The 26,802-nt window shown below is 39.8% G+C and overlaps 2 protein-coding genes across 7 annotated transcripts; one reads left to right on the forward strand and one right to left on the reverse strand.

Annotated features, from left to right (window-relative positions):
- The first annotated feature begins 234 nt into the window (after positions 1-234).
- LOC105010520 (serine/threonine-protein phosphatase 4 regulatory subunit 3-B) lies at positions 235-12,564 on the forward strand. Of its 5 annotated transcripts, none has more exons than XM_010869845.5 (16): positions 235-713; positions 1,871-1,926; positions 2,105-2,203; positions 3,285-3,908; positions 5,405-5,482; positions 5,584-5,700; positions 5,899-6,015; positions 7,523-7,654; positions 8,376-8,478; positions 9,208-9,249; positions 9,492-9,650; positions 10,053-10,222; positions 10,307-10,446; positions 10,667-10,815; positions 10,904-11,094; positions 11,266-12,564. In XM_010869845.5, the coding sequence occupies exons 1-16, from the start codon at positions 572-574 to the stop codon at positions 11,362-11,364; spliced, it is 2,418 nt and encodes an 805-aa protein (XP_010868147.1). In that variant the 5' UTR covers positions 235-571; the 3' UTR covers positions 11,365-12,564. The 5 variants fall into 5 exon arrangements, with proteins under 5 accessions (XP_010868147.1, XP_010868148.1, XP_034148690.1 ...); XM_010869846.4 differs by having other exon boundaries at positions 10,904-11,132; positions 11,266-11,371; XM_034292799.1 differs by having other exon boundaries at positions 10,985-11,132; positions 11,266-11,371.
- A 1,354-nt stretch (positions 12,565-13,918) lies between these two features.
- cfap36 (cilia and flagella associated protein 36) lies at positions 13,919-26,225 on the reverse strand. Of its 2 annotated transcripts, XM_010869848.3 has the most exons (11): positions 25,877-26,225; positions 24,337-24,401; positions 23,096-23,197; positions 20,835-20,949; positions 20,418-20,505; positions 19,217-19,373; positions 16,960-17,053; positions 15,783-15,946; positions 14,624-14,770; positions 14,211-14,324; positions 13,919-14,033 (listed from the first exon to the last, which is right to left on the reverse strand). In XM_010869848.3, the coding sequence occupies exons 1-11, from the start codon at positions 25,980-25,982 to the stop codon at positions 13,950-13,952; spliced, it is 1,236 nt and encodes a 411-aa protein (XP_010868150.1). In that variant the 5' UTR covers positions 25,983-26,225; the 3' UTR covers positions 13,919-13,949. The 2 variants fall into 2 exon arrangements, with proteins under 2 accessions (XP_010868150.1, XP_010868151.1); XM_010869849.3 differs by lacking the exon at positions 14,211-14,324.
- Positions 26,226-26,802: the final 577 nt, after the last annotated feature.

Below are 26,802 nucleotides of genomic sequence, written 5' to 3' on the forward strand. Positions count from 1 at the left end.
TTTGAAATGTTGACCACTAATGTCTTAACATATTCATTTTATTGATATTTTCTTAGTGCTAGCATATGTCGAGTTGGCTTCATTAAAATCAGCATCGTTATGTGTTTTCCAAACTATGGCCAAGCACATATTGTCATAATTTTTGTGTAAGTAGTTACTTAAATCGATATTTCGACCGTATCAAAGCGGCTTCCGTAGCCCCTCAGAGGAGACCCCGCGGCGGTAACCGTTTGATTGACGTAGGGGAAGAAAAAGACACAAGATCGGATTACAAGATGGCGGTCTGTGAACGATAGTGAAGAGGCCGTCGTAGTTGTTGTGTTCTCAACGTTCGATTTTACAGTTAGCTAGAAATCCGGCCTAACGTTAATATGCTCGTAAAATAGTTTAACGTTTTAGCGCATTATTGTGAATAATATTCCGATGTATGTCTGGAACATGCGGGTAGAAACAAAGTTTGAAGCTCGGGGATAAGAAATAAGCTAGGCTACTATTTTAAGAGGGTGAACTACTGTAGTGGCTAGCTAACGTTAGCGTGTTAGCTTTTCCTCAAGGTACGTTCACCGGCACCATGTCGGATACTCGGCGGCGTGTGAAAGTATACACGCTGAATGAAGACCGACAGTGGGACGACAGGGGCACCGGACATGTCTCGTCTACCTTTGTCGAACGACTGAAGGGAATATCGTTATTAGTTAGGGCCGAATCTGACGGTGAGTTTCTGGCTACTGCCTGGTAGCCAGCTACTGTAGCTAGCTATTTCATCTCATTACCAGATGAGATGATGATGATGATGCTTGGCTAGTCTCTTGCGTTTGTTTTGTTCAGATCTTAGCGTCAGCTAGCTACGTTAGCTAATGTAGCTAGCTAACTACCACAGGCCCCAAATTCAGTAGCTAATGTACTGTAACGTAATGTTGGCAAACTACTGTACTTAGTTTGCCAATAGTCAGCCAACGTCAATATACTATTTATAATACTCGTTGATGGACGGTAACTACATAACACCCTAGTCATCTATTTAGTTTAATAACGACGAAATAACTTTTACCTAGTTGGCTAGCTCCCTAATGACGTTTACTTGTAACCTTACGAGCTATTGTAGCTTACTAACGCGTTAGCAGTGATTGAACTTTGGTTTCTTAGAAAACTTCGCTACTGTAATTCGTTTATTAAAACACTACAGTATTTGCTTGCTCATCATTACCCTTGACACATTAATGCAGACTATTTAAGCATGACTAACGACGTTATCTATCCTGAATTATATCTTGCCCACAATAGCTTGCTAACTAGTTACAGTTGGTTAGTAAGTTGGCTAATAACTAGCCAGTGCTTAGAAGTTTGTGGTTTAACTGAGTAGTAGTTTGTGATCCCGTTCTTGATTTCAGCTAGCTGAATGGAGCTAGGGGTGACCGTCTTACGGTCGTATACTTACTACGATAACTTAACGTGACGTAAAGTTACCTTTAGTGTATCCAACGAACATTAGCTAGCAACGTGTAGAGCATTGCAAACTACCTACTCTGCTTAATCAGCTTGCAAAAGTTTGGTTTGCCAGGTACTGTACTTTAGGATGGAAACTCGATGACTGCGTTGGTAACTATATTGGGAGCAAATTTCTAACAAAACAATGTTTAATCTAATGTTAAGATAACTATTAGGCTTTATGGTAAATGTTCTTAGTTTACACGCGTAGCTGTTATGGTTTCAGCCAATAAAGATTACAATTGCCATCTGGTTGCTGCTGCAATTATTGAATACTTAATTAAAGGGTTTTTATTTTTACACTCATGTCACTGAATTCTGTCATTGTAAATGATACCTTTTGTGTATGATAATGGCTAATCAATATCCTCTTGACTTTTAGGCTCACTACTTCTGGAGTCTAAAATCAGCCCAAATACTGCATATCAAAAACAACAAGTGAGTGTCTCCATTGCTTTCTTTTGGTCCATTTAGTAAAGTAGCAAATGTTGAACTTAGCAGGAACAAAATAGTTGTGATAAATGTGATACTGCAAATAAATCAGTACATCTTACATAACAGCTATTATTGTCAAAAGTCATGAAAATATACTGATCAACTTCCTTTCACTTTGCAGGACACCTTGATTGTGTGGTCTGAAGCGGAGAACTATGATCTGGCTTTGAGTTTTCAAGAAAAGGCTGGCTGTGATGAAATCTGGGAGAAGATTTGTCAGGTATTGTACAGTGTTTACTCTATTCTGTTTTGTGATTGTCTGTTTATGATATGCTGCTAGAATTTCTTTAGAACCAGAATTGCTATTTTTCAGGGGTCCCCAAACTATTCAGGCTTAAGAGATCATTTAGGAAGAAAAGTTTTGAGAAACTACTTTTTTGTGTGTATGCTCTTCTCCTCTATGCTACCCCTTTCCCCCAGGTCTTTAATGTAAAATAATGAGTACAACACTACATTATTTTTCAATATTTTGTAAATTATGGTTTAACAACTTTCTCCCTGAATTGTAAAAAAGAAAAAATCAGTTTGAAATCAGTTTGTCTTCACATTTAATTGAGGACTAAGTCCCAGAATACATTTTTTTATTAATCCTTTCTTGAATTGTACTTGCATGTGCAGATCTTTGTATTCTTTCTCTGCCACTGCTTTTTCATACAAGTAACAAATTATTGATCCCTATAATATACGGATCCATGATGTTCTTCTGTCTGGTAAGCCTAATTACAGTTTTGAGAAGGTCTTTGGGAAAGCATAGTCCCCCACTGTATGTACTGTGTAGCAGATAACAAAGCCTGTACCTGGAGCAGCTATTTTAAAATAGTGCGGAAGTCAGTTTTTCACATCTACCATACAAAGTGCTTGCAATGAGAAGCTATAACATTAGCATTTGTCTTCTTAGGACCAAGTATGTTTTGTCAACTAAATCGGTGTGTTATCCTACAAAATGAAAATGGAATGTGAATTTATTTGGCCAGCCAGGTAGAAATTGAAGGCTGCTTACACATTGAGTTTTATGATCCGTACTTAAGTATTTGTCTACAAAGTTTTTAGGGATTAAACAGGGGGGACATCTAAATGTTAGTGTTAGCCAACGGTAGTTAGTAGCGTTCAGCCTGCAGAGATTATAAACTGTCTGGTTGAACACCTCAACTGCATGCCATGTACTTAAAAAATGGACTGCAGGCTACTACAGTAGCTTGTGTAATATGTTTAGAGTATAAAATATCATGTAACACAAAATAGGAAATACTTTGCCCTCAGATTTTTTAATATGAGGCACTTGCCTTGTTTGTTCTATGCAGGTGCAGGGGAAAGACCCTGCACTGGAAATCACCCAGGACCCCATTGATGAGTCTGAGGAGGAGCGCTTTGAGGAGATGCCAGAGACCAGCCACCTGGTGGAGCTGCCTCCCTGTGAGTTAGCCCGGCTGGAGGAGATCGCCGACCTGGTGACCTCTGTCCTGTCCTCGCCCATTCGCCGGGAGAAGCTGGCCCTGGCCCTTATGAGTGAAGGCTACATGAAGAAGCTCTTGCAGCTTTTCCAGGTGTGCGAAGACCTGGACAATCGAGAGGGTCTTCATCACTTGTATGAGATTGTGCGCGGTGTACTCTTTCTCAATAAGGCAGCTCTTTTCGAGGTCATGTTCTCAGACGACTGCATCATGGATGTGGTGGGCTGCCTCGAGTATGACCCGGCACTGGTGCAACCCAAACGGCACCGCGAGTTCCTCACCAAGACGGCCAAGTTCAAGGAAGTGATTCCCATCACAGACTCAGAGCTCCGGCAGAAGATCCACCAGACATACCGAGTGCAGTACATCCAAGACATCATACTTCCCACGCCTTCTGTGTTCGAGGAGAACTTCCTTTCCACCCTCACATCCTTCATTTTTTTCAACAAGGTGGAGATAGTCAGCATGCTGCAGGTGAGTCACTACAAACCAACAGGACCACACATTTCTGTAGGTCTGGTCTTGACTGTAACTGGGGTTTACATCCTATTGTTACTTTAACCGATGCCCCTTCAGCTCTGTTTGCAGTTTTTTATTTTTTGTAAAGACTGATACAAAACCCTTTGACCATTTACCATGTTTCCATCCAAACATTTCACGCAAATTGTATGGCTTTTAAAAGTCATAAATGTTGTTACTATTTTTATAAATGCTACCATTTTGCTTATTTGACATGTTGGAGCCTTTGTCTTTAAGTCTTTAAAATGAATTCTGGTTAAAATAGCAATAGAAATGCATATATGCACAAATGTTAATAGATTAACCATATTGAAGTATTCTTTAGGTCACACAATGAACTGTTGTGTGTTCCTCCCACTACAACTCAGTAAATAAAATGTGAACAGCTTCATAAGATGTTAAAAGTACATTAGCTTAATACTGCTTTCCTGTAAATATTTAGGGTCATTCTGGTGAAATTATCAAATCAAAACTGCTAGGTTACAAAATCTTGTTCTTATCGTGGACTATTGAATTGTCTTCTATGTTGTCCTGTTTTTCAAAGGGTGAACTACCAAGAGCTCCTGACAGAGCATCCACTTACCTAGTACAGATAACGCAGACCACTTATCTGTAAACATAGTGGGCATGTTTTCTATTTAAGGCAAAAAAGAAAATTTGCACTATTTGTTGAGTTGAAAACACTAAGAACTTTAGGTTATTTAGAATGTGAAATGTAAGGCAGAAAGTCTATTTGCACTGTCATCACTCTGCTTTATATCTTTAACAAATCTGTCTGGTGGGAATGTACTACTTTTGCAGAAAGGACACATGGTCGTTACACAAACTTGAGAATTCACATTGTAAAATGTTTACAGTCGTTTGGAAATCTGTTGTCAATGGAGACAAGGTTGTAATTATTGAGTTTCACTGGTGTTGACATTTCTCTCTAGAAGGTATGGAGGATTTCAAAACATCTCTAGGTCTGAATATTTATATTTTTGTCATTGCAAAATTTTGTGATGTTCTGCTTTTGTAGACAAACTGGAATGGATAAACCTGTATGTTGTTTAACTTTTGAGTTTCATGGATTGTGAAGTACTCATTACACATTGTTATCCTCAGTATTGTAAATCAATTCTTGTGACTTTAAGGGTTAGTTATTTATCCAACTGTTTGTCTTTGTCTCTATCGGTTGATGAGTTAGTAGTCCGTATGTAAACTTTAATAGGCTTCAAAGTATGTCTTTGATCTTATGTGGTTAACTACTATAAAGTTGTGGCACAAATAATCTTGTTCTCTTTTTTGCCATTTTCTCCAAGTTCAGAAGTTTTAAAGAGACCTCTGTAAAAACGAAATTGTGTTTGTGTTAAGTCCTGGTTCTTTTCAATATGACCACTCACTTCACAAAACTGTAAGACCAACTGAGATGCAGTGAATCTTTAACTTTATATCCCTGCCTTGCACTACAGGAGGATGAGAAGTTCCTGACCGAAGTCTTTGCACAGCTTACAGATGAAGCCACAGAGGACGGTAAAAGGAGGGAACTAGTAAGTTGACTGATCTATTTGTTTAATTAAAAGCTTAGAAATAGTAATTACCTAAATGTTTCACTGACTTCGTGTCATGTTATTTTCTTACCTCTTCACAGGTGAACTTTTTCAAAGAATTTTGTGCTTTTTCACAAACCCTGCAACCACAAAATAGAGATGCTTTCTTCAAGACTCTTGCGAATCTTGGCATTCTTTCTGCCCTTGAAATAGTCATGGTATGTATACGGTCTGTTGTATGTATTAACATTTCAATGCTTGTATTAGCATATTCATCCCAGGTATTGTGTTAATTGTCAGTGCATTTAGTTATAGATGGCTATATTGGAGAACTACCAAACCAAGTTGTCATAAGTACATTCTGATGAATGAAGCTTAAGTCAGACTGTTGGGATGTTGTCTCACTGTGTCTATAGGGCATGGACGACCTGCAGGTGAGGGCTGCAGCCACAGATATATTTTCCTACCTGGTGGAGTTCAGCCCCTCCATGGTCCGAGAATTTGTCATGCAAGAGCCGCAGCAGACAGATGATGTAAGTTTGTTGTTCATGTCATAGATTGCCATATGGATCTTAACTGGATTGAAGGCATTTTTAACCATTGAAATTGTCATTATAAAAGCCATTCTGCCTCATTTGATAGGTATCTCTATTCATTTGATTAAGTTGATGCATCTTCTCCTTCAGTAATCTATCAAACGTTTATGCATGTAACTGTGTTGATAAGACAACTGTTCACTGTAGTGTTGCCTGTTAAAGTAATTTCTGAATAGACTCATTGTGAAGTAAGCTATTTTCTTTTGGTTAACCACCTTCAAACAAGTATAAAAAAACTGAAATATTTCACAGTATTTGTACAGTAATAGACCTGCAAGCTACAATAGCATAAGTAGTAATGCATTACTTGGTACTAATGTAAACTTTGAAATCACCTGTTGTATAATGCTCAGGTTATACTGAGTTTTATCTGTATTATTATAATTTACCTAATGCCTCTGAAATGTTTTTAGATAAATGTTTTACAAATAATATTTGTAAGATACTATATTCCATATGTCTTTATGGAACTATTATTATATATTAAATGATAAGCAGTAGATGGGCATAAATAGGCATTCCCCTTTTTATTTTTATTCACACTCTTCATTGTGGTGTTGTTTTGAACATCTAGTTTTTTGTTTTTGAGTATGGATTCGGTATAGTAGTGTTTCAATACTAAACCTAGTATTAAAGTGAACATTTTGGTATTGTGAAAAAACTAGTGCACAGTGCCTGAAGATGCTGCTGCTTACGCCTCCCTTTCCTTGTTGGAACCATCAAATGCTTATAATATGGCTTTTACAATGATAATGAAGATACTGCCTCATGGGACTTTTTTCAAGGACCCAGCGTCACACGAAAGAGTAAGGTATAAATGTAAGCCAATGCAAGCCATGTAAGCATGCCCAGAGTCGCAAGTGATTTAATTTTTTAAGAACGTCTTCAATGACGCGTTAAATATGTCATGTGTACATGCACAGTCCGCTCAGGCAGGTTTCCTTCTTGCCGGTCTACCCAAACTACCCTGTCTGACTGCACAGAGAGAGCAGTGATTTTCTCGTCTGGACAGAAAAGTCTGAGCTTTTTTATGTCAAAATGGTGTTCATTCCCTTTGTTATCACTAAATCCTACCTACATAATCGCAACATTCTTTTCAGACTCTGGCAAATTCTTTAGTCGAATTATTCTCAAATCAATGGTCTGGGTAAAAATCATGTTTTGGTCATTTATCTTTGGCTTTGGAACTCAATTGTGTGTGTTCTTTTTCCACGGTCTCTAATTTTAGTTTCTCCAATTAATACTAAATTTGTCACTCTTGTATTAAACCAAAGCATTTGGATGTATTGAATTGCGGTTGTATGGCCATCTCCACAGTTTACCCTAGCATTTTTATTATTTTTTGCATTTAGATAAGATCAGTCTGGATTATTTAGAATGGTTCCGGTTAGTTACCTGTAAGTGATCATACTCAACAGTTGTTCTCTCTCTCTCTCTCCATTAGGATGTGCTGCTGATCAACGTTGTGATAAAGCAGATGATCTGTGACTCAGACCCTGAGCTGGGTGGTGCTGTGCAGCTCATGGGGCTCCTACGCACACTGATTGACCCAGAGAACATGCTTGCCCCCACTAATGTAAGATCCTGTTTGATCTCTCACTTGATCTCCAACAATTCTTGTACAAGAGTACAGAAGTGCTAGCTATACCGCAATTTGTATAATTACTTAAATTAAGAAACCCAAAATAGTCTTCAATACAGGAAGGAAATAAAGAAATCGATATAAACAAAAACAGGTGGTGTGTAAAATGGGTGGTAACAGGCCTCTGACACGAGTGCTGTTGGCTGAGTGAGCCTGTCTTTAAGCTGAATTAGTAACGGTTAAGGAGATTCTTCTGAAAGAGAGAGCATGAAAATCAGGTGTTTTTGATCGGAAAGAATGGAAATTGGTTAAATATTTGTTTAAATGTTTTAATTGAGGGGTCAAGTGTTGGTTTCTTAGTGGGGAGTGACTCTGGACATCTTAAAGTCTGAGGGGACGCAGTCTCATGGAAATTAAGTCCAACCAGTAGAACTCATTCAGTGTGAGTCAGGCAAATTCTCTTAATACTTGCTTTCTGAATCCTGTAACTGAGCAAAAATAAAAAAAACACTTGGTCCATGCTAAAGACATCTGGAATAATGAGGTGACCAGGGCAGGTGAAATGCATTGTGACCAAGAGTGTCAATCCTATTTATGTTGCCTGAATCAAAACACTAGAAATTGGGTGAAAAGACCTTTCTCATATTACTTTATAAGAGGAACTAGGAATATCACAGCATCAGTCTCATTTCCTTGTTACTTTAAATCCCATTAGAAAACAGAGAAGACAGAGTTCCTCAGCTTCTTCTACAAGTACTGCATGCAGGTCCTTACAGCCCCTCTATTGGCCAACACTGTAGACGACAAGCACTCTAAAGGTGAGCAGGGGGACCCTTTCATCTAAATGGGTATATGCTTTGTGTATTTGGACTCTGTGGTTTATGTGGGTGTGTTTACATCACTTTTGGACGGATCCTGATATTGTGGGGATTTGCGTCATTCATATTTATTGTAGTGCATCTTCCAGGAGATGCTGATCACATTGGCTTATTATACACCGTATTTTCTCTTTTGCTTTAACAATTATATATTTTATTGCAAATATACAGAGAATTTGGATCAAGAAATACAGCTTTTCTAAAGAACCGTTGAAATTTGTCAAGCTTATTCAGAATAGTGATGGATGCTGTTATTGTATTTGATTTAAATAATGGAAAAAGTTCAGTCTCAGCCTTTCCTAATTGCAGACACAGGCATTAGAGGGAGCAACGGTCATATGATCCCCCCCTTTCAAATGTCCTAGCTCCCCCAAAACACTTCTGCGTGATCTCACCAGAACTAAGACCCTGTCTGAGACATTTGACAGTCCCCATCAAAATGAGTTTCAGAGCTGCTGCAGGTGTTTATGTAGACAGGATGCACTGCCCTTTGTGGTTTCAATGGTCTGCAATGGGTTGTCACTGCTCTTGTCTTCTAAACCAAGGATCGGTTTCCAAAATGGGACTTTTCATATGGATGATCATGTGACGTTGTTCCTCTACCTTCATTGCTGGCAGCTGTGTAACTGTGATGCATTTATGACTGATTGCTTCTCCTGTGTCTCCCAGATCTGCAAGAGGGCTCCACCAAGATCAACCCAGTGTGTCCTGGTATGTAGTCATTATTCACGCAATCCTAATGTTTCCCGGTAATGAAATGTGGAGGGGGGCTTTAGGTTTTCCTCCATACATCTGGGTTCAATATCTTCCACATCACTGACCAAATCTTGGTGAACAATTCCTCTTGGAGTTTGGTGTTTACTAAACAGAGGCGCTGCATCAGTTGTGGGGAGTGATGTGTTCTGTTGCTTGTTTTTTCACTCCAGTATTGTTAATGCTTGTTTGTTTTCCAGATAATTTTCAGACAGCTCAGCTCCTTGCTTTGATACTGGAGTTGCTGACTTTCTGCGTAGAGCACCACACGTACCACATAAAGACCTACATCATGAATAAAGACCTGCTGCGAAGAGTGCTGGTGCTAATGAACTCAAAACACACCTTCCTGGCGTTGTGTAAGTCACTGGGGTTACAAAAGGTTTCAGCTATGACTAATGCTGGCAGACTTGTCCTCTGATGTAATCAAACAGTACAGGTCATGTGAGGTGGCGTACACTAGTTGCCACTCAGCCAAATTGTGTAATGTTGGTTTTCATTGTAGTGTTTGGTGTAACTACATTAGAATTATAAAAAAAAATTGGGGAACATTAAAACGTTTTCAGACCTAGTTTTACATGTTTTGATTCATTTATGAATTTCAAGGTAAATACCAGACCTCAGGACTGATGTTGTCTGGATTTACCATAATATTGATTCCTCTATAACCTTAATGTTGTTTTTATGGTAGTTTGTATATAGTTTCCTCAAAGCCTTCCTCTGAGGTGCAGAGTTCACTTACTTGTGATGTCTTTCTACAGGTGCTCTGCGCTTCATGAGAAGAATAATTGGGCAGAAGGATGAGTACTACAACCGCTACATTATCAAAGGGAATCTATTTGAGCCAGTTATCAGCACACTGTTGGACAATGGAACAAGATACAACCTTCTAAACTCGGCAATCATTGAACTCTTTGAGTTCATCAAAGTTGTAAGCCCATATTCACTCTAACATTTAACTCTGTTTACGGGAGCCAGATGAGTACCTTTACACGTTTTATAACTATCTCTACAGGAAGATATCAAGTCCCTCATAGCCCACATCATAGACAACTACTACAAAGCACTTGAATCCATTGAATACGTCCAGACTTTCAAGGGACTGAAGGGCAGATATGAGCAGGAGAAAGACCGACAGACTCAGAGACTTAACAGGTCAGTGTTGTTCCTCAAGGACATGAACAACTGCGATGAAGTTCCATTGAAGGAATGGTTAAGACAAGAATGACTTGGTGTAACTTTATTTCATATTAGTTTCTGTTAAGCAGAGTTCAGAAGTGTTTTGTATGCAATGCTGTTTTAAGTGTTGTGTTGAGTGACTAATAGTTTATTAATATTGAGCCAATTAAAAGAAGTCTTGACTGTATTTGAGCAGGTATCGTAGGGATCCCAGAACGCTGGACGAGGATGAGGAAATGTGGTTCAATGAAGATGAAGACGACGATGAAGGAGAGGCTATTGAGAAAAGCAGGCCTGAGGAAGAGTTCCCAGAGAGCTACGGAAAGTATATTGAAGCCAAAAAAGGTGTGTTCTGCAGCGTTGCTGTGCATGTGTTCTCAACGCCACGACTTGTGAAATGGTGTTCACCCTATGTATTTCCATCTCTTTGCAGTTAAAGAGAGTGAGGACAAAGAGAACTTTCCAAAGCGGACCCCAACTGGCAGCTTTAAGTTTACCTTCTCTCATTCTACAGGGGCTGCCAATGGAACCAATGGTGCCAATGGCAAGCCAGCCGCCTCCACCACCAGTCCCAACAGCTCCCCAGTCAAGTCCACCGCATCACCAGCCACCCCGGTAGTCAAGGTGAGCTTTCCCTGTCAACTGCCATTCTAGTTACCAAGGTGAGCCATATCCTCTTTCTACCTGTCAATCTGTAGTGAAAGCCCCATTTTCCTGCCACCCCAGTAGTGACAATGATCCAAACCCCAGGGCGGGATCATTTAAGTTCTAATGTAACCGTGTTCTTGTTGACAGACCGGGGTGGTCGGACTTGTAGACTACCCTGACGACGAAGACGAGGAGGAAGAAGACGAAGAGCAGTCCCCAAGGAAACGGCCCCGCCTGGGCTCATAAAACCAGTGAAGTACTCTGGTCTTAGTCCACTGTGCTACTTTCACAGTCCACTGGACGGAGAGACCACTCCCACCTTCCTACCCTCCCAACCTGCCCCTCGCTCCTACACCCCCGACCTGGCCTGTGGACCAGAGAGGTTGAGCAGTGCCAGGTTTCCCTGACGCTCCGGCAGGGACGCAGCACTTCACCCAAACCTCAGTCGTTCTACAGAAGGGGGAGCAGGGGGGCTAACGGGAGAGCCAGTCAGGCTAGCAGGACTAGCCGCTTAGTAATGGAAGCTTGATTGGCTGACCCTACAGAACTGTTCATTTGGGTTGGGTAGAGGGAACTACGCGAAAGAGGGGGGTAACAAAAAAAACGAACCTAAAGAAAACCATTGCTTAGTTACAAGGAGCAGGACTCAACCGACTCACACAGAACTACATCAGCCAGGAAACCTGTATTCATGAGTTTATTAAAAGTACTGTACAGTTATTTTTTTCTTTTTAATCATTTGCCTCAAGTGATTTTAAAAGGGGAGAGCTAAACCTGCCAGTGTATTTTTGTTTTTGTTGGCACAAATGGTGGGACTACTGTTCACCCTTTTAATTCAATTATTTGATTCATTGTAGAAAGCAAGAGTTGCAATGCTGGTTTTAAAATAACATGTATTAAACTGCAGTAAAGTCATTTTTGCAGCCCACATTGAGAATGTCTGAAGTTTGTGTGTATTCAGTGGCTTGGACTGCGGTTCCCTTTCAGCTGAGCTACCAGAGGTGTCTTTGTTCAGAAAAGTCTATTTTCCAGCCAGTATGTGTAAAAGAACACAGAGCCCTTCTCAGTGGTGCATACTACTAGTGTTCCATCCCAGTTCAGTACTCAATGGGTTGAATGGATTTGTTGCTAGATCAGTTCCTGTGGGTTAGAGCATATTTCAATCCTAAATTTCAGTGGTAGTTAGACCAGCTACTGCCATGTTATATAGACATTCCTATTGACAGATGTAGTTTGAGGTGTCAGGAAGAGATGGGGAAAGTGTTTTGTTCTGAATACTTGCAGCTGTAAGTGCCCAAATGTAACCATTTCAGAAGCCTAGAGCGCATAGGTTTGTTTTTCTCCATGAACATTTTGTACATGTGCATTTACTACCACTATCTCCATTCTAAAAATTTGTATTGATATTTGATACGTTTTCAGATTAAATGTGACCCTGGCATTAAACATGTGAATCTAGCTTTATTTTAATCTTGAGTTGAATTGAAACAAATAGAAATGTGTCCAACCTTTCTGAATGGTGTATGCTACAACTTACATTAGAATGGTATTACTGAAATTTGAGGTAATACACTTATTCTACAAGCACTGATATGCATTTTTACGTGAACCACACGTGGCTTTACAACACAGGATCTTTGGCAGAACATTTATAAAATGACTGGATTCATAAAACAGCAAACATTAGGTAGAATCAGTGGTGCATTATACACCGATCAGCCATAACATTATGACCACCAGCCTAATACTGTGTAGGTCCTGACCCGTTGAGGCATGGACTCCACTAGACCTCTGAACTTGTGCTGTGGTATCTGGCACCAAGATATTAGCAGCAGATCCCTCAAGTCCTGTAAGTTGCGAGGTGGGGCCTCCGTGGATCAGACTTGTTTGTCCAGCACATCCCACAACTGCTCGATTGGATTGAGATCTGGGAATTTGGTGGCCAAGTCAACACCTTGAACTCATGTTCCTCAAACCATTCCTGAACCATTTTTGCTTTGTGGCAGGGCGCATTATCCTGCTGAAAGAGGCCAATGCCATCAGGGAATACTGTTGCCATGAAAGGGTGCACATGGTCTACAACAATGCTCAGGTAGGTGGTACATGTCAAAGTAACAGCCACATAAATGGCAGGACCCACATTGTCACAGCAGAACATTGCCCACAGCATCACACTGCCTCAGCCGGCTTGCCTTCTCTTGGTGCATCCTGGTGCCGTGTGTTCTCCAGGTAAGCGACGCACATGCACCTCTTCATCCACGTGATGTAAAAGAAAATGTGATTCATCAGACCAGGCCACCTTCCATTGCTCCGTGGTCCAGTTCTGATGCTCACATGTCCATAGTAGGCGCTTTCATTAGTGAACAGGGGTCAGCCCCATACGCAACCAACTGCAATGGACTGTGTTCTGACACCTTTCAGTACCAGCATTGACTTTTTTAGCAATTTGAGCTACAGTAGTTCATCTATTGGATCGGACCACACAGGCCAGCCTTAGGCTGCCCATGACCCTTTTGCCGGTTCACTACTTTTCCTTCCTTGAACCACTATTGATAGGTACTGACCACAACAGACTGGTTACTCGCTGCCTAATAAATCTCACCCACTGAGAGGTGCCATGATAATGAGATTATCAGTGTTATTCACTTCACCTGTCAGTGGTCATAATGTTATGGCTGATTGGTGTATTTAAGACTATCAAGATTTAGTTAAATACTGCATTTTCCAAAACAACCACCCCATTTTGCCCTCACAAGCAGTCCATCTCCGCTTCTAGGTGCATTTATAGTTCAGACTACAGTTCAACTCAGGAAAATTTATTGCAGTTGAGCTCATTTCTTGATAACTTCCTCTTTCAGTTTTTCTGCCAGGTGTTTTCTTTTCTGCAACTTCTTTTTTTCTTCGACTGAGATCTCCTTGGAAGAGAAATTGGAATGTTTAGAGTCAAATAAAAAATAAAAATAAATTATAAAGCTCATCTAAGTCACAAGGCCACATGACAGGAGCAGCGCTGTAGCTACAGCAAGAATAAAAGCACAAGGATCAGCAGACATACAAAGGGAATAAAACTTGTCACACTGTACACAGATCACCTTGGGCTTCTCCTGTCCCCCAACAGGAGAGCTCACAGGCTGGGAGGCATTGACCCTGTCTTCCTTAACCCTACTAGCACCACTCCCGTTCATTCTGGGACCATCCTCCTTTGACTGGCAAGGCAGCGCAAGAAAAATAATATGGAAATATAGAGGAGCAGCAAATAGAAAGGGAAGAATGTGAAAGCAAACAGCTGATAAGACTAAATAGGGGAGAAATGTTTTAAATAAAAACAGGATTTGGGAATTTGCTAGTCGTTTTGTATTCAAGTTGTATTTCAGTATGCAGTCTCCAGCCTATTGTAGGTACTGTGTATTATCCATTGTTGTCTAATGTATTACATGTGTCTTTTGGAGAAGTATGACCACCATTATGTTTAGGGGAAAATACACTGCATAAGGTGTGATGTTACCGGTGTGCTTGGAGTTGGTGCTGGGGGTTCCTCTGGTGTAGCTGGTTTAGGTTTCTGCTCTTTTTTCATGGCCTGAAGCTTGTCTCTTTGTTGCCTCAAATATAGCGCCCTCTGCTGAAGTTGCTCCTGCTGCTCTGAGGACAACTCCTGTACACAAGAAACATAATTCATCGGTCCCGTCTCCAACAGACCTCGTGAGTTAACCAGTCATGGTTTCCTTTCAATGTTCTGTTGCAGGGGTGAATTTTTTACTTTTTTGACACAATCAAATTGTTAAATGGAGGCTGTTATTCAGAGCTGTGCATTGATTGGTAAAAAGTGAGCATTAGAATGAGATGACCCAACCAGCTCAGAGGTACCAGAAAACTAAAGAAAATCCAACCCAACTCCCTTTGGCGTACATATAACACGGGTTCACACAATGTCGTGCTATGCATACGCCAAAGTCCTTTTTTGCGTGCAGTTGAGACGCGATCTCCTACCATTAATAATGGTCAATAAAATCGTTTCATTGACACGCACCAACTGAAACCTATTTGACGTCACCATCACCGAGGCACGGATCTCCCGAAGAGTGACTAATCGTTTAAAAGCCGTAGATTTACTTTTTTCTTGAAAGAACGTCAAAGGGTAAAGGTGAAACTTCAATATCGCATTTATTCACCATAGTTCTTAATGGGAGGAGATCGCGTCTGAACTGCACGCAAAAAAGGACTTTGGCATATGCATAGCACGAAATTGTGAAGTGTGAACCCGTGTTATATGTACGCAAAGGTAAGAGAGTGGGTTGAGAAAATCACAAAGCACTGAATGCAAATCATCACATTTTGGCAAAAAGCAATAAAGATGCTTGCACAAGTTACACAAACATGGAAATAATTTTGCACTTAGTTTTCAGGAAAAAATGGCCTTCATATTAATTAACATCAGGCTATTTTACATGACTAAAAACATTGGAACATTCTTTCTTGCAACAGCAAATTATAACATTAGTCACCAAGTGTAATCGTTTTTCTGCCTAGTTAGCTATTCAGCCTATTCATAGAGTGTAGTTCCTCCGGGAACCCCGTTATCATCAAGAATCCATAGGAGACCATGAAAAACACTTGCCAAAAGAGGTTACACAAAACATTCCAGAGTGCATTACACGGAGACTCACTGTGAACGGCTTGCAGATGCCAGCCTCCTTGCGTGCTTCCTCGATCCAGCCTTCTCCTGCTTTGCTGCTACTGCTGCCCTTGTCCCTGGAGACAGCCCCGGACTCCGTGCCCTTCACTGGAACCCTCACTGCAGGAAGGACGATTGGCTCTGCGCTGGCCAACTCTGCATCAACACATTGCCAATCATTACTCACCCTCTGTACCATTCATTACTCACCCTCTGTACTATAGCAACCTGAAATCATTTCAACTCATCTGAACCCACGTTGGTGCACCTGATAAGAATTTTAGCCATTTTATGTGATGGATAACGTATAACTTTTTCGGCATAAGGAAAATGCATTTCTTTATTTTAATTGCATAAATGGTTTTACGTTTTTTTTGGGGTGATTAGTAAAATTGGGTTACGTTTAACAACAAATGTGGTGAAAAGTTTGCTCAGATATTCATGCGTCTAGTGTGTAGATTTTTTACTTCCCAGGGGGTGTACATACATTTTCACATGGCTACATGTTAGGAACACCTTTGGTACTGATTACAGCTGGGAGTCTTAAAGTATTGAAAATAATTTCACACCTGTATTATGCTATATTTACCCATTATTCTTGCAAAACTCAGGGATCATGGCTAGACATTTATTTCAAGTCTTGCCACTGTATTCATGGTAAGAAACTCCAGTTTAGATTTTGCCTTGTGTTATCGGTGAATTCCTCTCAGATACGCAGGTGGAAAAATCTAGACTGTCAAGAATACCTACACCATGACGCAGCCACCACCATGCTTGAAACAATAAGGAGGCCATTACTCAGTAATGCGTTGTACTGCATTTGTCCCCAAAACAATTGCTCTGCATTTAGGTCAAAAACGGTGTTCCTTTTACATGGTTTATTTGTTTCCTTTACAATACAGCCTTGGTGCCGTGTTGCAAAGAAGATGCATGTTTTAGAATGTATCTAGTTTGTCTATTTTTGTCATTCACTTTGTTGTTTAGGTCATCACTGTAGATAATCCATACTCCATTACTTCCAAATCTGCAGCTCAGTTCAGAAGGTGATGTGTCCACTGAATAATAATTCACCTTCACCATGCTTCAAAAGAACAGAAGGGCACGTCCAGCACCAAATGAAATGACGGGGAAAGAGTCAGCAACAGTGCTGGAAAAAGCATTATTATTACCTGATGGCAACATGGAAGGGGACGGACCCTTCAGCCCAACACCTCTAGCCTCAGCAGCCTTCAGGTCCTCTCTCTTCAAAGATGTACTGTTCACCTACAGCAAAGGCACAGGGCAGCAGTGTCACTGCATCTAGTGCTTAGTTAGAAAGCCATACCGGGCTCATAACGTTTCAGTAGCATGGCTAATATCTATCAACAGGACAGACTACAGGTCCAACCACAGTCAAAAGACGGCATTTTTATACTAACACACAAGGTACACTAGGGTACAGCCCATTTCAATTCATTTAATCACATTCACTTTATTATTACTATGTAGATGAATATCTGATACAATTGTTGGTGAAATGTATGCAGAAAAAACCCAACAAACAACCTCTAACCAATTCAAGGGCAATTTAGGACAAAAAAGTGCTTTTATGTGACAGAAAATTGGGGATTTGAATACCCACATTCTTTATATTAACCATTAGCTTTCCAGTTAAGCCCACTTATATCATAGTTCAACTCATCTACATTGGACTACTGGAGATTTTTTGAAGAGGTTGTATTTACAGGATTTGGTATTTTTGTGTATAACTGATCGGAAATGTGAGTTAAATGGTCCTATTATTTGAAGTACAATAGCAAAGTTTAGGAAGTGTGTTGGTGGCTTTTCCATACATCTTTATGGCATAACAGGACAACAACTTCAAGTAGTAATCCTCGAGTCTAAAGCCTGGCCTAAAGGAGTCAGTATTCTGGGGATATCTTTAATGCTCAAGTTTTCATCAGCTTTGAGGAACTTGGTCTTCTTGATTTACCGTATCATCATTATTTCTCCAGCTTAGACTAATGTTAGGACTTTGTGCTTAGATGGTTCCATGGGGAACCATGGTTTTCTAGGCACCCTGAGAATTGTATTTTATACAATGTAGAATGGATTCCTCATTCTATTAAAAAATAAAATAACAGAATAGAAATGTCCTTTTTCGCAAAACATAATGTACCTTCAGCTAATAGTATATACTGGGTCTTTACATTTGAGATTTGACATAAATTTCACGGTATTTTTTTTTTTAAAGCAAATAACCTCTAACAGAGCCACCAAAACGTCATACTTAATCTTATATACATCGTAAATACTCCAGAAGCAGTACAATTACATTTGAGTTTGTTTCCGTGGGAGCAATATTTTTTATATTGGTAATGTTATATTCATAGGCAAAAAGCACATTAATTTCTCATTATTGCTTTCTTGCTTAAACCCAAAGCGTAACCGATTAAATTACCTGTATAATGTTATATTCCTGTACCAAACCTGCCTGCTTCCAAAGACTTCTATTTGGCCAATATAATCCGTGATTTAAGCTACTGCCAGAAGGCACTGTATTACATTCAATTACCAGTACAGCAACAACACACAGAGTCATGGAGGTGTGTCATGTTCCAAAAACTTCATCCAGTTCACGGTAAAATTAAAAGGTCTCTCTACCACTAATTCTATTTCAAACTGGTAATAACAAAATGTTCTATATTCATATTGAAATGTCTTTGTTTTGACCAACCACACAATGACAGAACTAAGCCATGTTCATTGTTTCATTTGACCAGACAAACGTCCCTGTTCTCCAATGACCAGTTTTTGGTGGCTTGTTCCCACAAGAGATGTCTCAGCAAATGTCCCTGGTTAACACTCAGAAACTAAAAAAGATTACTGTGGAGGTAGACCACAAATTACATTTCAAAAATTAAATCAGTGATATTCAAATCTGGCCTTCAAAGTCAGTTCCACTCCATTTGTCCTTTGCAACCCCTTAATCAGGGACTCAGGCTTCTGTTCTACCTCATCATTAACTGCACCCACCTTGTGTCCTAGGTCTAAATTAGTTCCTGATTAGGGAGTTTCAAAGAAAAAATGGAGTGAACCTGGCTTCGATTGCCAGATTTTTATTACCACAGCTTTAGTCCAATTAGAATTGCCTGTTTAAATCTTTAAAACTTCATGACCAAGTGTGACCACTGCATAAACAATCATGTCAATGGACAGAAAGCGCTGCATAATTATACCGTTACAGCAACAATATCAGATCCCAAACACTCAAATGACTGCAATATTTCAGAATATTATCAATACACAATGTATTTTGGCACAAGTATTCTTCAAAACATGTCTGTAAACATACTGTAGATCGTAGATAATAGAACTGTTTGTTTGTATTAATGCAGTGTGTTTGTATTGCTACCATCAGGGGTCAGTATTATGTTCCTAACTCACCTTGCTGGTAGTGTTTGTTTGTTGAGTGGAGGCGGAGCTCGGAATACTGGCCTCTTCTAAAACTGGCCCATCACAGCAGCTTCTGGACGTGGAGCCAATCTCCCCCTCTGACTTCAGTCTCCGAGCCATCTCTAGGTCATACTCCTCCTTTGATCTCCTGTACAGACAGACAGCCAGGAAACCAACACAGACATGTTTCTTATCAGTACATTCACCCCACATTCTTGGCCAAGTTAGTCATATAACTAAGAAAACTTTTCTATATAGGCGTGTTGGTTTGTTTTAAAATTTTACTTGTAATGTAATAAAAACTGGCCAACTGATGGTCTTACAATAACATGAAGAACATTAACCCAGTCCTGTATTTATGGTAGTGGTAAAAGACCAGGATGTAGTCGAGGTACTAAACTTCAGTCCGAGTCGAGACCTGAGGAAAGGTACAAACCTGTCTACATAAGGTCCCACACTTCACAGTGCATGTCAGAGCAGAAGCCAAGCCATAAAGTCCAAGGAAATCACAGTAGATTACAGAGATGTGAGAATTCAGTCTAGTTATAGATCTGGGAAGGTTATAAAATCAATTGCTACAACATCGAACGTTTCCAGGAGTACAGTGTACATCATTGCGAAATGGAAGAGGTTTGGTACCACCAAGACACCAGCCCACTGCACCAGCATAAGGTCTGACGATGGGTCTGAGGGTGTCATCCTAACACCAGTCAGTGTACCATTGGCTAGCAAGTGGAGATCTGTGTGACCCTCCAAGGACATGCCTCCCCAGACCATCATTGACTCACCGCCAAACCGGTCATTCTGGATGATGTTGCTGGCAGCATAACATGTGTAGACTTTTTATATCCACTGTATATCAATTACAGTACCAGTCAAAAGTTTGGACACATACATTCAAATGAATGGGTAAGTGAATTGGGTAAGTGTCCTAAGTTCTGACTGTATCTACTGCTTGCGAATTCTCATTGAAAAACATTCCTAAAAATGACAAGATCAACACGTACATATAAGTAATCTTGCAGTCACAACATTTCCTTATCCGTTGCAACATTCAGTAGTGAGTGCATAGATTTTTCATTCTGGCCAGCAAATCTGGGTGCTGCTAGCACAGCTGCTCTACCAACTGAGCCACATGGGGTAATCAGTGCCCCTAATGTATGGAAAGGTCTCAATTCTGTGTTTGTCTTACTTCAGCACCTCCTGTAATATCTTCAACTCCTGCTGCTCCAACTCACTCTTTACGTCTGCTCCATCTATGAGACACTCAGGCAGGGCGCCTATACACAAAGGAGGGTTGTATTAGAAACAAACAGTACATTTCAGTGCCAAAAGTATGTGTGAATGAGTGGACACTGGCTGGATTGAGTAGCTGCTTAATGTTTAATTGCGATCTCTAGTTCAATTCCTCTTCTAAAATGTCCAAACTCTGCAAACATTACAGCGAGTAGCTAGCTACAACATATTGTTCTAGAACTTCATGAGCTAGATTTCCTTTTTAAGTATTTTGTTTGATCATTTACATTGGTTAGAAATTCTGAATCCTGTAACCAGGGAAAATCTGCAACATTAGCAAAAGGACAACAAAGGTGTAAAGCCCCAGGTCTACCATTTCTTTCTTTAATGACACGCAGCGCCTGGAGCTGCAGCTCCATGTTCTTCTGCACCATGAGGGCCCTGAACATCTGGAAGTCATCTGTGGCCAGGATGGGCTGGAATACAGTCTGAAAAAAGATACACAAGACAGGAGCAGAGAACAGTTAGGCCACAGTAATTACCGCGGTCATTAGGCAGACAGAGAGGACATACGACTAGTTATTAACAAATCAATAATAACCACTAATATTAACCTATGTCTGCTAAACATATTGGCTGGTCAAACGAACTATTCAGATTGTACGGTCTCCTTTGGGTTCTAATGTCCTCGGGGTGTGCCCCGTTGGCAGGAGGCACGGTCGTTGTTCCAGCGTGGCATCAGCATGGTAACAGGTGAAACCAGGTCGGCTGAGGCGTCTCCCTCCCTTCCTGCCGCCACGTGTCTCCAGGTAACTTAATCACAACTGAAGGCTATTTCTGGCCCAGGTAAGTCCCAGGAGGCACCACTGGGCCTGGGACTAAGTAACACCCTCCATCAGGAAAAAGCTCCTTGGAGCTGTTCTTTTATCTCACTAACCCAATTCAGGCCCACTAATCCGGTCATAGATCAGGTTAACCTGAGCTCAACTGCGTTTAACGGTCCCAGGCTCCCATCATCAACAAATGGAGGACAAACAGAATGTTGATTCACAATCATTATGTACCTGAACTATTTCCTGTCATGTAGGTCCAATTTGATCTAGGCTGGTTGTTAACTCGTAACACTCATTTCACTAAACGGGTTGACATTTTAAAGTGTCCTCTGACAGATGGCTAAATTAGAATTCCATGAATGTAATGTGCTATATATGACTTCAGAGTGCTGGATTTGGGCTTCACAGTGCAGTATGGGTTTTGACTGCCTGCTGTTCTGAACCTGAAAAATTACCTCTATCCTTCCTGCTAACTGCTCAACTCTGCAAATGTTTTCTTGTCTGAGTGAGAAATGCTGCAAATTAAGAGGACTATGTATGCATTCTCAGAGTGGAGATGTTAAGGAATATATTAAATGATGTGTCAATGTCATACAAGCAAGCAAAACATGAGAAGAGTTTAAATAACCTTGATGTCCTACTGTCAGCATTTATGATCACATTTGATGTACATTAACATCTATTCTCCAAACTGTTCCCTGTCCATTTATAGTATTGGTAAGCTTATGCTTTTCATATAAAGTTTTTAATATACATTTAAATGAACCCTTATAAATATAGACCAATAGCAACCTGAATGTTTTTGTAGAAGAGCACATCCAATGTCACCACATTACCCATTCTCTGGCACATCGTATTCCCTACTATTAGCAGAATGGTAAATGGGTAGGGAAAAAATAGGCATATTAGGCTCAATAGTAATAAATTCCTCAGAGATTAAAACCTAATGGAAATCCTTCAGCAGAGTGATTAGCTAGCATCAAAACCCTGCAGCCATTTCCTGTTGGACGGTGTACTGTAAAGCAGTCGGCATATAAACAGATACCAGCATGTTCAGACTTGACAGGAGCTTGCCCTCAAATCATTAACATGTAGCTTTCCTTTCTTCAGAGGCAAAGTGAAGTAGCCTGGTCAAGCAGATGGACCACCCCACCACCAGGCTACAGCCAAAAGTCCAATTAATCACATCAGTAAACAGATCCTCAGCAGCACAAGTCATTATTTTGCATGAAAATAAGGATTTATTGTTTATCTTCACCAAATGTCCATAACCTACTTTTCAGAATCATAGCCACTGAGCTTGATTAGACAGGGCCCCAAAGGTGCAGGTTAAAATGTTAAATATTCTGTCCCTTGCTACCAATAAAAACTAATATATAAGGCTACCTCAGAATTTTATGGCACTGCCCTGCACTTCCTGACCAAGTGACTTGGTCAGCTTCCAATATTCATCTCTGGAAACAAAGCTTAAACGTGTATGCGTGGACTTTGTCAATGTTTGCCAATTTATAGAAAATTGGAAGAAATTGTCTCCAACCAAGCGCCATCGACAGGGTATGGCATGGCATTGCAAAATGGAGTGATTGCGTTCCTTTTTCAAGATCCCTTTTACCCTGTACAAATCTCCCACTTCAGCACCACCAAAGGACCCCCAGACCATCAAATTGCCTCCACCATGCTTGACAGATTGTGTCAAATACCAGTAATTCACTAAATTCCATTTATTTAAACTACACAATAACCCATCTACATAGCTGGCGTTCTTGTGACAAGACACAGGATGGATAAATCCCAAGCTTACCTGTAAGGTTTTGGACTTCGCAAAAGGAGAGGAGCATGCGTCCAAAAACTGCTGCTCATTGATGCCAACCTCTTGCATGTAAGTTTCCAATAACTTCTCCACCTGAAAATAAATGTAGTTATTGGTCACCACCTAAATTATTTGCACCCTTGGTAAAGATGAACAGATAAGGCTGTTTAATATAAACAGTCTGAGTACTTGTACTCATTTAAATGAAAGTTTTGATTGGCTTGCCCTTGTTCACTAGAGCCATTGGATGTTCCACAATGTCCCTATAAGCTATGACATCGCAGGATAGCCAGGCAGATATCTAGATAAATGTATTAGGTGTTAACATTCTTGCTATGATCATCAGAGAGGAGAAGCGCCAACACATGGGCAAGTCAGCAGCTCTCCCAGGGCATTGTATTCCTTCTGCCTTGTATTCTTAGATTGGCTCATGAATGTGTAGTACAGGCAACATGCACCTGCTCCCAAAACATTTACATTGTATGGAGATTGGAGATCACACTGAAAGGGACCATTCTTCCATGATCTTTCCAGAATCTTGAGGTCCTTTGGTCTGCGGTCCTTAGACTGCCCTCTTCAATTCAAACCAATGATTTTTAAATCATATTTAAAGTCCATAAACTGAGATGGCCAAAACTAAATTATGACTTTGTGGTAAATCCTTTCTTTGTGGATTTAAATATATGCTTAGGGTCACTGACTTGCTGTACTGATCAACTGCAGACAAATTACAAACAATTTGGAGTGGCATCCAGCTTTTTGGTTGATATCCATGAATCCTAGATAAAGTTCAAGGAACTGCTGCACTTAATAAGAGTCCCAGTAGAAGCCAAACAACCCAATGACATCAAAGACCCACCAATATATTTAGATATAGGGAGGACCTCAAATGCTCAAACAAAACCATGTGTTAATGCCATTTGTTTATTGGAGAAACACACACACATTTTTAATCCATCTATGATTATCAAGAAGGATACAAAGACAGTTTTCCAAATGTCCAATTCCAATTGTTTCCTTGGTGTTTGAACATGTAGCCTATATCCCAGGTGTAGCCACCATCTCCCATAACATTGTGTGTAGTACACACAAAATGTTTAAGGAATATGTAAGTAAAGAAAATGGTGTGTATTCATTAATTTATTCTCAACAGCTGTGATGCGCTTCACAGTTGTTGCACTATACCCCAATGCAGGACGTTACAAGCCTTTTCAAAGACTGTAGCTACTTACCAAATGCTTGTATTGCTGATGGATTTCTGTGTAAGTCAATTTATTTTCATCTTCATCATCAAAAACTGCAAAAATATAAACATTTGATGAACTGTGCAAAATTGTAGGCATATCTAAATCAAACAATAATGTCAACTATAACAACAAGTATCAAGTCTACATTCTAATGTTTACCTAGCTAGCTAATAACAGTTTCCAAGAAAGATAGCAACAGTGGCTCTTCCATAACATGTGGCATACAGCGATCACCTGTGGACAGTTTTTCAAAGGTAATCTGATCAGATTATTCATTTTTTTAATCTCTGCTGCAGTTTTGTTGATTAAATCTAATAATTTATCTACTACACGTATATCCAGGCATGGAATTATGTACAATTACAGAAATTTGTATTTATAATTGAATGATTCATACATTTTCCATACATTAACATAGTTATTTTTGTTAGTCTTTTCTTAATAAACTATAAAGAAAGATAATGATTGAATGTACATTTGTTGAAAAGTCAAAAAGTTGCCTATTTCGTTCTGTGGCTTTTCAGACATTCTGATGTAAAATTTGGTATTTTGGATACTTCACTATCTGCATGAGGCCTGCATACTTTAGTTTAATCTCTCAGAAAGATGTCCTGACATTCTCCAATAGACTTCTCAGGAATTTGGTAGGTTCCTTTAAGGATGGAAAGGTAAGGTCCAAAATACTCAAAACATCACATTACCACCGAATGCTTAACCATTGCTATGGGGTAAATACTGTGGAACTGTACAACTTATTTGTCAGCAAAGTCAAAAAGATTTCCCATTTCTTGATAAGGATTTTTTTTTAAACCGCAGTGGGCAAGATTCAAACCTGCTGACGTAAATCTGTGCATGGGAGGCCGAACAGAAGCCTAGACTGCTGGGCCACAATAAGTCACCCAAAAGCTCCCCTTTTTGAATTATTTGTACATAGAAAACTCTTAGGGGTATATAGGTGATTCCAGGTGTTTTGACAGTTTTTTAATTTGTATTGGTCCAGTAATTTCTATCGAAAGGGACAACCATTTTTACAAAAAGGTGCATGATTGGGTGATGCAAAACAATGTTGTTGTTTGTTAACTCAGGTTCCATGTCCTCAATATGACTGTATATGGTATCGATTATTATTTACATTTAAAACAGCGTCGGGAAAGCATTTCTTGCTAGCTAGGCATTAACGTTACGACACCAGGGACAAACGCTAAAACTATTCGGTCGGTACAGTAGTAACGTCGGTGTAGACTTTTTAAAGCGACGCTAAATAATAGCTACTACTGTCTGAACAAAAAACAATTACTGCTCCTCGCTGCCTCAAAAAATAAGGAATGAGGTTGTTGCTAATTAACGTTACAGCCAGTAACAGCAGATGATTAATTATGACAGAAACAGCGATCCTCCCCGCTTGCTAGCCTGCTAACAATACCACTAAGTTAATTAATTATATAATTTAGGTTACACTGATTCCATTCATTTGTAATGTTGGTTCTGAAACACCTACTTGAACACAGTCATCAAAAAATCTTACCTGTGCATTTATTTTCCATGAAGTCCGTAACCGGTATTACCCATTCGGGACTTCCCAAATATCCAGCGATGCTCTCCACAACCCACTCGCTATCGTCACTAGCCATTTTGGCTAAAAACAAACGGTGTTGCCTCTATAATACTAGCTATCTACCTAAAATAATATCCTTCTGATTGGGATGTTCAGTTCTGACATTTTACAAAAATGCACAATTGAAGTATAGTATCCATAGCTATCTACATGTGTTGAGTTCTAGCTATCAAGCTAGTCCATTTTTACTGGGAACTGCAGTGCAGACAATCTAAAATTGCGCACTCATGACTTTCGGAATAGTATAATTGGGTTAGCTAGTATCATGTATTCTGTCAACAGCACAACCATTTGCGTCACATTTTATGTGAATTTGGACACTGTCAAAATAGAAGCCCGAATTTCTAAACTAATTAAAATCTAAAATGTCTGCCATCAGCACCGTTACATTTGCATTAACCGGGATAACGTTTTGATATTTATAATATTTACTTGTTTGTGGCCTGCCTGATAGCTTGCACAATTTTTGACATTCTCCTCAAACTTTGTTAAGTAAAAAAGTGTTTTTAGCCACAGGACTACCATTAACTGGATGCTTTTTTGTCACACAATTAAACAGTAATGAGTGAAAAGTTCAGGACATTTGCTTTTTCTGAGATACTGGATTTGGCATGCCTGATAATGATGATCAAACCATGCACAAAGTTTCTTATGTCACTCAGTTTACCTCTTGTTACATTCAATAAAACCGTAACTGAATGCCTCAATTCCTGTCTCACAGCTTTAATACAAGGGCTATAAGACTCACTGAAATAGATTAGCTATGCAGAGTATGTTAAAATAGAGATGAACAGGGTTTGAATGCAGTATACTGCAGTATACAGTTTGAGGTGACT

This window comes from Esox lucius, chromosome 6 (assembly GCF_011004845.1).
Source record: "Esox lucius isolate fEsoLuc1 chromosome 6, fEsoLuc1.pri, whole genome shotgun sequence".
Classification (NCBI taxonomy): domain Eukaryota; kingdom Metazoa; phylum Chordata; class Actinopteri; order Esociformes; family Esocidae; genus Esox; species Esox lucius.

Excerpts from the sequence above, each read along its gene's own strand:
- LOC105010520 (XM_010869845.5), top strand. The coding sequence starts at position 572 with ATGTCGGATACTCGGCGGCGTGTGAAAGTATACACGCTGAATGAAGAC. Across the intron at positions 3,909-5,404 it reads AGATAGTCAGCATGCTGCAG|GAGGATGAGAAGTTCCTGAC; the intron begins GTGAGTCACTAC and ends CTTGCACTACAG. Across the intron at positions 11,095-11,265 it reads CAGCCACCCCGGTAGTCAAG|ACCGGGGTGGTCGGACTTGT; the intron begins GTGAGCTTTCCC and ends TCTTGTTGACAG.
- cfap36 (XM_010869848.3), bottom strand. The coding sequence starts at position 25,982 with ATGGCTAGTGACGATAGCGAGTGGGTTGTGGAGAGCATCGCTGGATAT. Across the intron at positions 20,506-20,834 it reads TGTCATTAAAGAAAGAAATG|GCGCCCTGCCTGAGTGTCTC; the intron begins GTAGACCTGGGG and ends CTTTGTGTATAG. Across the intron at positions 17,054-19,216 it reads AAACAAACACTACCAGCAAG|GTGAACAGTACATCTTTGAA; the intron begins GTGAGTTAGGAA and ends CCTTTGCTGTAG.